At 38.8% G+C, this 10,011-nt stretch overlaps 1 protein-coding gene across 1 annotated transcript; it reads left to right on the top strand.

Moving 5' to 3' along the window:
* Positions 1 to 591: 591 nt before the first annotated feature.
* On the top strand, positions 592 to 978 carry LOC141617245 (uncharacterized). Its single transcript, XM_074434429.1, has one exon. The coding sequence runs from the start codon at positions 592 to 594 to the stop codon at positions 976 to 978; it is 387 nt and encodes a 128-aa protein (XP_074290530.1).
* Positions 979 to 10,011: the final 9,033 nt, after the last annotated feature.

Here is a 10,011-nt window from a genome sequence, read left to right as displayed (position 1 = left end):
GACGCACTAGCAACCCTAGGGGAAATATTCAAACCAATAGAGCGGTCTAACATACCAATCGTGCATGTGCTAGAACCAGCAATAAAAAAGTTAATAGAAGCAGACAGAGGCGAGCTGGAGGAATAATAGGGTGCAGAGCAGGTGAATTGGGCAGGAATATTGGTGAACACAGACGAACAACAAGCTGACCCTGATTGGCACAAGCCCTACCTAGAATGACTGATAGAAGACAAGCTGCTAGTTTACAAAAGGCAGGTAAGAGGTTTAAAGATGAAAGCCTCTAGATTTGTCCTAGTTGATAATGTGCTTTTCAGGAAGTCACTAGCTGGTCCCTACTTCAGATGCCTGGACAAAACGCAGGAACAGACTGTGTTGCATGCCATCTATAGTGGCGAATATGAAAACTATGCAGGGGGTAGGAGTCTGTCAAACAAAGCTCTCAGACGGAGCTACTTCTGGCCCACGATGCATGCAGATGCAATAGAGTACGCGAAAAAATGTGACGTATGTCCAAGATCAGCACCAATGATACATCAGCCAGCAGAACCCTTACACCCAATCATTTCACCATGACCTTTCCTGACATGGGGAATGGACATTGTTGGTCCACTACCTAGGGCACCGGAAAACAGGCTTTATATGCTGGCAATGACAAACTACTTCTCCAAATGGATGGAAGCCGAGGCATTCACTGAGGTAAAAGATAGGCAAGTCATTTCATTTATCAAATGTAACATACTCCGGAGGTTTGATATTCCATCAGAAATCATTTGTGACAACGGGTCACTGTTCATATCAGAAACCTCTGAGGGATTCTGTGCTAGGCGGAACATTTCACTTAAAAAATCAGCACCCAAAAACCCGCAGTCCAATGAACAAGCTAAATCTAACAACAAAATCATTGTTGAAAACTTAAGAAAAAGATTGGAGGAGTTAGGAGGAAAATGGAAAGATGAGCTGCCCCAGATGCTGTGGTAAAAAAAGGACAGCCCCGAAGATGGTGATAGGCCAAACACCCTTCAGCCTGGTGTTTGGGGCAGAGGTAGTATTACCATCGGAGGTTCTGGTTCCGACCCACAAGTATAGATGTATGACAGGGGAACTGAATCTGTTAGAGATGATCAGGATCCTAGACACGATAGATGAATTGAGAACAATTGCTCAGATACGTTTAGCCTCCTACAAGTAATCAGTCGCCAGAAGTTACTACAAGAAAGGAAAAATCAGGCTCCTGGACGTAGGAGACCTAGTTCTCCGGAAGGTGTTCCAAAATACCAAAAACCACAAAGCTGGTAAATTTGCCCATAAATGGGAAGGTCCATACCAGCTTGAAGAATTTTTTGGCCGTGGTACGTATAAGTTAATGACCATGCAAGGTCAATTAAAAGACAAAGCATGGAACATACTCCACCTGAAAGAGTATCACATTTAACAACGCGTGGAGTTTAGTGTATAGAGATAGTTTCAAGAAATAAAAAAAACGGTAGTAGGCATACTACTTGTTGTTTATTGCCAATAATTTTTGTATTTACGTTTCTTTATTCTTTTTAAGACTTTTTTTACTTCATCAAAACTTTCTACATGAACTGCGAGTTTTGTGGCTTCCTGGGTCCATGGTTGCTCTGGAACCTCATGAGATAACACCAGGTAATACGTCGTTCTTTTGGCTTTTTAATTTTTTGATTTTGGTTTTCAGAAAATAACTCTGACCTTTAACCTCCATAGCACGGTAGGGGTAGTACAACAGAATTTACTCTTGAATACGGGCTGAAGGCACACGACACTCCAACATGGCCAACCTAAATCTTGGATCAGGCACCCTCACGCAGCGGCTAGTGGACACGAAAAGGAGCTTGGCCGTAACTTAGAGCTCACGCAGCTACCCCGGATAACACTCCCAAGATAGCTACCGACACCGAGTACTCGACGTAGTCAGGGCCCCAGCAAGCATGCACACATAAAAGGGGTGCACGGATTGCTCAACAACAAACGTCCTGCAACACTCCATTGGTCCTAAAACGACGATAAACTTACCTAAGGTACACCCCTGTTGGCTTAAAATACGACGAATACACCTTGCGTCATGAACAAGGTTAAGTAGTTTGCTCCTTGAGCAAAATACAGAAATGGTATTCACAAGTATAAATATGTCCCCTAGTTAGACACAATAGCCATACAAGTCTAAATCTGCCCCCGAGTAGACACGACAGCCATACAAGTCTAAATCTGTGCCCTGGACAGACACGATAACCACCCAAGTCTAAATCTACCCCGTGGGTAGACACGATAAGTTTTCATCAAACAAAACACAACAATTTAAATACTGCTCCCTAAGCAGATTACCACCTGACATTTAAAAGCCCAGATCTACTGCCCAGGTAGATACGACAATGTTAACGGTTAATCTGCCCTGTGGGCAGAAACCGCAAACCAAAAAATTCAAAGGTATTTACAAAACCTTCACCACACAGGGCCAGGTCCTCAAAAAACTGATATTAAAAAAAAAAACAATAAATAGAGGCTTAGTTTAAGACTACCTTCTTAGCTTCTTTTGCTGCCCCTTCCATAGGCTTTGGCTGACCCTCTTTTGCAGGAACATGACCCAAACTGGCAGCTACCTCAATAATAGCTTCCTCAGCATGGGCTTCTTTGGCAGTAGTTTTCTGGCCATAATCAGATTCCTCTAGTACAGCATCTTCTGCCATCGCAGGGGAGTTGACTTCACCCAGCTCGGGCATCAGAAGGCTGAGGTCAGGGGCAATAGGGAAGAAATTCTTCAACTGCCTCTCTTCCTCCTCCAGGTCTTGAAATGTAAGAGGCCCCTCTAAAGTTGCCCGTATGTCATTGACCTTGCCCTTCCAGGTGGCGTAAGCAGCAATGTTGGTAGCCAGCTCAATCAGATCCCTGATCTTCCTCTCAGCATGAGACAAAGCACCCGTAAACTCCCTACATACCTCCTGAGTGCGAGCCAGCTGCTCTGCGTCCTCCTTCCGCTGCTTCTTAGTGTCAGCCAGCTCCACCTTCAAGCCAACCACCCGTGCTCTCAGATCATCTCGCTGCTGCTCCAGATCAGCACAAGTGATTTTTAGAGTTGGTAGCCAGGCTCTCGGTTCGAGTCCTCTTTATCACTTTCCAGGCATAGGAGCAGACTGTAGTGTTAGGGAGGCAGGAGCGATAACGGCTCAGAATGAGGAAGCAAGTGTGAAAAGGTATAAAAGAAAACAGGTTATCAGAGGGGAGGCTTACAATGAAGGCATTCACCATGTCAGCATCAACCATATGTGTTGGAGTGAGTGTCCTCCACAATAGTGCGTCTACATACTAAATCTCGTACAAGGAATATCAGGGATTTATTTTATATATTTGTCAGTTGATTAACGTTCATCGGTAACGCTCGGCTGACTATAGTTTGAAATTACTGTCATGTGACGGCGGTGATCAACTAATCCCTTTAGGTCACACCTATAGGATGACGCCCAAATAGAAAAACTAATTATTTGTATGAGATACGTTTTAATTAATTCCTTGTATTAGTTGACTTGTTATAAGTCTTGTGAATGTATTATTTGATGTCGAGTTACGAAATCAGGCCAAGGAGATTTATTATTTAATAATATGATAATTAATTAATAAATATTAATTAGAATTTATTAATTAATAGTTGATTAATTAATTTTATACGGTATGTGTGTATGTTGTGAGGCGGAGGTAATTAGCTATTTAAATTTACAAGAGGTTGTAAAATTAGCTAATAAGGGTTCATAAGACACATTTTATATTGATAAAATGGTCTAATAATTACTTAATAGTTAAGTGGTCATTAGTTGTTAATTTGTATTATTCAAGTGTTAAATAAGCAAATTAATATTTAATTATATAAGATAATTAAATATAAGACTTATAAGCATTTGTGGGACAAATGTCGAAAATTGAAATGGACTCAATAAGTCCACATTAGACCAGTTTTTCATGGTCTTATAAGACCTCCATGTGTCAAGATAGTTGGCATAAAAACACATGGAATGTTCCCATCAATTGTTTACATTTGATGGTCTATATATACCCCTCAACACACACATTTGCATGGGTTAAGTTTTAGACCAAAAACTCCCTAAAATTCCCTTCTTTGGCCGGTTTTATCAAAGAAGAAAAAGTAGTCTATTTTTCTTCGTCTTCTCTACAAAATCTCTTGATCAAATTGTTGATCGATCACTATCAAAATAATCCACAAAACATAATAATACATTATCTAATATTATTAGTGTAATAATATTACATATTACAAGGTTTACTACTATTATTATTTAGTTAGTAATCTTAATAGTAATTTGGGCTAGTCTTGGGTGCATCCAAAGGAGATCACCTAGGTTGGTGATTTGGGTTTTGGAGGATCATCTATCCATCATTTTAGCTCAAGAACTACAAAGGTAGGAGACCTTTGTAGTGCCTTTTTGCCATTTACACCAATGTAAGGACACTATTTCTTCTTCTAACTTGCATGCATGTAGATTTAGACCACTACACATAAATTAAATAGTAATTTTAATGTCATTAGAAGAGTCTAATGAGGGTCTAAATACTAACAAGTGGTATCAGAGCGATTGTTACATACATGCATGTAGTTGTAAGACGATTGTATGAGTTTATAAGATAAATTTATAAAATTTTATATTTTGATGTTAAAATTAGTTTTATGGTCTTGCATGTATATAATATGGTCTTAAATGAATATGGGTCAAAAATTTTAATTTTGTAAAATTTAATGGCATTTTATAACATTTTAAGACATAAAAAAGCATAAAATTGAATTAAAATACATTAATCTCAATTAAGGGTTAATTAAATTATGTTGCATGTTAATTTTATGTATTTTTATTTATAAATAACCACATACATGTTCTATTTATAAGAAGTGTAATGATTATAAATTAATATGATTAATTTAAATAGTTTAACGATTTTTATTTGATAAGAAATCTCTAAATAATGGCTATTTAACAAATAAATATTTATATATTTTTAAGGCTCGAAATTTTTAATTTTTTAGCTCCTGAAAATTGTTCCAAAATTTTAAAATTTTTATTTTGAAGTCATTTTATTTTTAATGATTTAATTTGGAATTAAATCGTATAATTATCACTTTATCGATAAAAAATGCGAAAATTATTTTAAAGCAATTTTATGGCCACTTTTTTCACATTCATGTCATTTTGGTGTATGACCAGAATGTAAAAAAAATTAAATTTGATTTTTCTATAAAAAGTTTGATTAAATTGAGTTTTTCATAAAAGTTGTGAATTTTTAAGAAATTTTTGCTAGAAAAATAATTTTTTTAAACCCAGTTAACCACAAAATAATTAGTGGGAATAATTATTTTGTCGCTAGAACAGATTAGTATGATGAGTATATCTTAATATTGTTTTAAGAATTGATTATGGATTTTTAATGGTAAAAATTCCGTAAAAAAGGAGCTCAAATGATTGTTGTTGGTAAGTTGGACGATTTGGCATGTCATTTTTATTGCATATTTATTTTTCATATAGATGAATGGATTTTATTGTAAATTTATTAATGTAATTTTACCTAATATGGCCACAGTTAGAAATTGGTATTTCCGTAATGTAAGGGAATATCGATTTAATATGTAATTAATTGCGATTTCGTATCGCTAATTTGTAATTAATTAATAGTTTTAATTTTATTACAAATTGTATAATAAGATATTGCTATGTAATTTGATTATTAGTAGTTAGTTTGTATTATCTCAAGATGGAGTATCCTAAAGACGGAGTATCCTAAAGACGGTATTTTCGAAAAGGAGTTCTGAAGTCCAAAAGATGGAGGTCAATTTTATGAAAACTCAAGGGACCAAGGAGTTGGTTTCTGAAGTATAATAATTTAAGTTAATTAGATTAAATACGTGGCCATATTAGGACTTGTTGTTTTTATGATTATGCATTCATGCCAAATCGTCACTACATATTTTTCCTTTTTGTTATCGATTTTAAATTGTCTAGCATTCACCTATTTAGTTCACTTAAAAGTGATAGACGATCTTTCAGATATTCAAATTGAGATTAACCTTACCAATTAGTAGAGCCTATGAGTCCCTTCTTCATTAGGGGGTAGGCTTGGCTCACCGGGGTGCCTTCTTTTTACGTTAGGTAAGGAGGGTGATAAATGTTATTACGCGCGAAAATTGGTTGGACTCAACGGGGCAAATATGGGATGTATCGGCCCACCATGCCTATATTTGTTCTGGGCTATAGATGGAACTTATAGAAATTCCGCCGACCAAGAGTTCTAATGGTAGAATCAGTTAAATGAGTTCACTCGCCAAATTTATATAAATATGGGATGAATCGGCTTACCGTGCCCGTATTTATATAAAGATGGATCTTGAAATCTGTTTTGGGTGGATTTTGCGCAAGGCTGAATCATGTCAGGGTAGAGTAATTGTAGGGTTAACTAGCTCAACTATCCGGACTACGATTGCAGGATAGGCTACTACGTACGTAAAGTAAAGTAAATAAAATAAAGAATGACAACAGAATTTGTACGTGGAAAACCCTTAAATGGGAAAAAATCACGGGCACCAAGCCAGGAGAGGATTTCACTATGTATTATGGAGAATTATTGTATAGTCAGTACAATATAGAATATTTTGCCTAAGAGTTGTAATGTATTTGCTTGTAACGTACTAGAGTGTGTCTTGAAATGATCTTGACTCCCCCTTATATAGTAATCTTCATTAGGCTGAGTAATCTCCATAATTATGGCGTAATATTCTCCATTAATGACGCCATTAATTGAGCCTTTAATGCTTATCGATAACCGGTTGAATGCTTGATGATATGATATAATCTTCTTCTTAATTGCTCACTTAATTGGTGTAATAATGCTAAAATATTCTCCATAATTATCCTTGATTTGGTCAAATAATATCTTCTTGCTTGACCGTTGTCCTCTCCTACCTGGTGCATGTCCCGAGCTGCCCTGATACTTTTGTCTTGATTGTCAGGTCAGGGTTTGAACTTGATCATGGAGATGGTACAGGGATCCAGGCTTGGTTATCTGGCGCTAGACTTGAACTTTTCCTGACGGCCATACCCTGACTATCAAGCCAGGGTAACTGCGGAAATATGAGGCCCAACAATTGCCCCTTATCTCTCATTATCGCTAGGTCAGGCCAGAAATGAGAAGATAAATATCCATCTGACTAAGTAGCTTCTTCAGGACGGTTGATTATGCTTATCGCAAATAACGACTAGTCGGCTTAATTATGACAAGTGTCCTATTTACTGCAACCGCTTCAATTACTGCATGCAAGTTGCAGTAAACCCTAAGTATTCACCGTGCTATAAATACTTCATTAACCCTTGATCTATCTTTCATCAAAACTTCGATCAATTCCTTAGAAATCTTCAAACTTCGCCTTCAATCTTCATCTTCAACCTCTCGAATTTCACTCAATTTTTCCAGAAACTCACAGAAACTGACATCATGGTTGCCAAAAAAAAAATCTACCAGGGGTGCCGTTGCTCCTAGCAGTCCATTAACCCAAAGACCCGCCGAAATTATTTCTGAGAACCAGCTTGAACCTTCTAAGAAAACTTATACTATCCCTCCTATGGAGATGGTATCTATCTTCCACAAGGAGTTCGAATTCAAACCCTCGAAAGCACTTGATGAACAACAGTCTCCTCCTAATCGCCTCAAACCTGATTTTGTTCAAATTTTGAAGGATAAGGGGATTATTACTGCTGATTCCGAGGTGTGGATTCCTGAGGATTCTCCCATCAGGGCTGACTGGTCCTGTCCTGGGTGGTTCTGTGTCCATGACTGGGCCTTTAGAGCAGGTTTTAAGCTTCCTACTTCTCCCCTGATGGTCGAGGTGATCAAAGAAATTGATATTCCTCCTTATCAGATCATGCCTATCATATAAAAGGTGGTTCACTCCATTGAATATCTGTGCAAAAAACACAATGTGTCTTTCTCTCTTAAGGACCTGAAAAGCTGTTGTTCTTTGCGAACAAATAATCTTGGCAGGGTTAGTTTCAAGGTCAGGCCTTCAACTACTCCCCTGCTCAGTAACTTGGATAGCGGTCATGATAAAAATTAGGCTGTTGGCTATATGTTAATCAGGACCAACTCGATTGGGTCTGACCTGGCATATCTTAATTTTGACGCCTGCCTTGCTGGTAAGTATCCTGAAAAATTTTCTCTTCCTGCACTAAAGTTTATTAGTAGAAAAATAAATAATTCAAACAAGGTGTACCTTTCTTGCAGTGGACGATTGGGAGTCCCATATTGATTATCCTTCTGAAAGGGTATATGCTTTCCTGACCATCCCCTCAACAGAGAGAACATGGCCATTCTGCTGTGGGGTGGAAAGTTTTCCCCATTGCCTGAAAGCTGATGGACCTGCTAAAGTCCCTAGGCCTGCTAAGGCTATTGGTGGTTCAACTTCTAGCAGTAAGATTCTTACTTATGAATGTTTGCTTTTTTCTTCTTTTAATATAGCAGTTACTGTATCACTGATATAGCCGTTCGTTTTGCAGCCACTAGATCATCTACTAGGCTGGCCAGGTTTGGCACTATTGATCTCAATGCCAGGCTTGCCAAGGTGAAGGAGGAGAGTTCGCAAGGTAGTGGCGGTCCTATTTCTGGAAGTGGAACAGTACCTGATTAACCGATTAATTTGACTGATACTCCTGCTATCCTTTTTGAGACCACTCCACCAGCCCAGAAAAGAAAGCAGGAGGAGGCTGATGTTACTGCTCCTATCAGGGAGGTGAAGGCCAGGGTGGATAATATGGACTTTGCTAGGGAAAAGATCCAGGAGTATGCTGCCTCTATCTCTCCTTCAACCCTGTCAATGGATCTATTGAGTCTTCTACCAAGGCAGTTGCCATGGTGGATCACGCTGTCAACCGTGTGACAGATGCTCTTACATCTCTAGGAGAGGTGATTTTTCTTTTCTTCTTTCCTGATTTTTCCTCTTGATAGTCTCTTGAGTTATATTGTTGACGACTTGTTTTTATTTCTCTGTTCAGGCTGTAATGTCATGCCTTCTCAATGCTTATCAGTACACTTCATTGGTAGCCAGGGTTAATTCAGTTGGCTCTGATTTTGATAAGTTGAAGTATGAGTTTTCTTTTGCTCAGGCTGACTTAGCTACTGCCAGGGCTGATTTGAAGAGGGTGTAGGCTGAACGTGATGCTGCCAAGCTTGAGGCTGGATCCAGCAATCAGTTGCTACAGGAGGCACTGAACAGGAACGAGGAGCTTTGTCTTGAGAAAGATGATTTAGAAGGCAAGCTAGACGATGCTGCCTTCTATTTCTTTATTAAGGGCAAGGCTGCTGCTATGTCTGAGCCTGTAGAAGCTAGGGCTAACTGGAACCCTGAAGCGGAGATGGCTATTTCTGCTGCCAGGTATCATGACTTGTATAATCTTGGTGAGGATCAGGAGGTTGACTCTTTTGAGGAGCAGGATGCTAAGGATGAAGAGGCTAAGGAGATGCTGGGGATGCTGCTTCCAAGGGGGAGCAATAGTTTTTAAATAATTCTTGTTTGGTTTTGGCCCATCCAGGGGGATGTCCCTGGAAAGACAATTTTATATTTTGGTAGTCCTGGTCAGGGAGGTTATCCCTTGAAGGTTATAAATATTTGGGTGCCTTTGTCCCAAGAGGTAAGGGCTTTATCTAATATAAAGTTCGCCTTTTGGGCTTCCTTTTAATCCTGTTAACCTGTTTTTTTCACACTTTGTTAACCTGCTTTCATTTTTCAGTTCCGTGTAAGTTTTCAACCATGTGCAGTTCGAACTCTGTCATGGTTGAAGTGGGTGGGAAGCCGGCCTATCTAGAGGGCTTATGTCCCCTGCCTGTCTGGAGGGTTTGGTATCCGGCCTGTCTAGAGGGCTTTTGGACGTGTCGTCAGGATCTCTCACCTTCTTACCCGTCACAATGTTGCGTCCAACCGTTGTAGAGGTGTGCGGCAAATAGTCAGGT

Source organism: Silene latifolia, chromosome X (assembly GCF_048544455.1).
Source record: "Silene latifolia isolate original U9 population chromosome X, ASM4854445v1, whole genome shotgun sequence".
Classification (NCBI taxonomy): Eukaryota; Viridiplantae; Streptophyta; class Magnoliopsida; order Caryophyllales; family Caryophyllaceae; genus Silene; species Silene latifolia.
This window is presented reverse-complemented; position numbering and strand designations above follow the sequence as displayed.

Bases quoted from the DNA above. Each gene is read 5' to 3' on its own strand.
- LOC141617245 (XM_074434429.1), top strand. From the start codon at position 592: ATGGACATTGTTGGTCCACTACCTAGGGCACCGGAAAACAGGCTTTAT.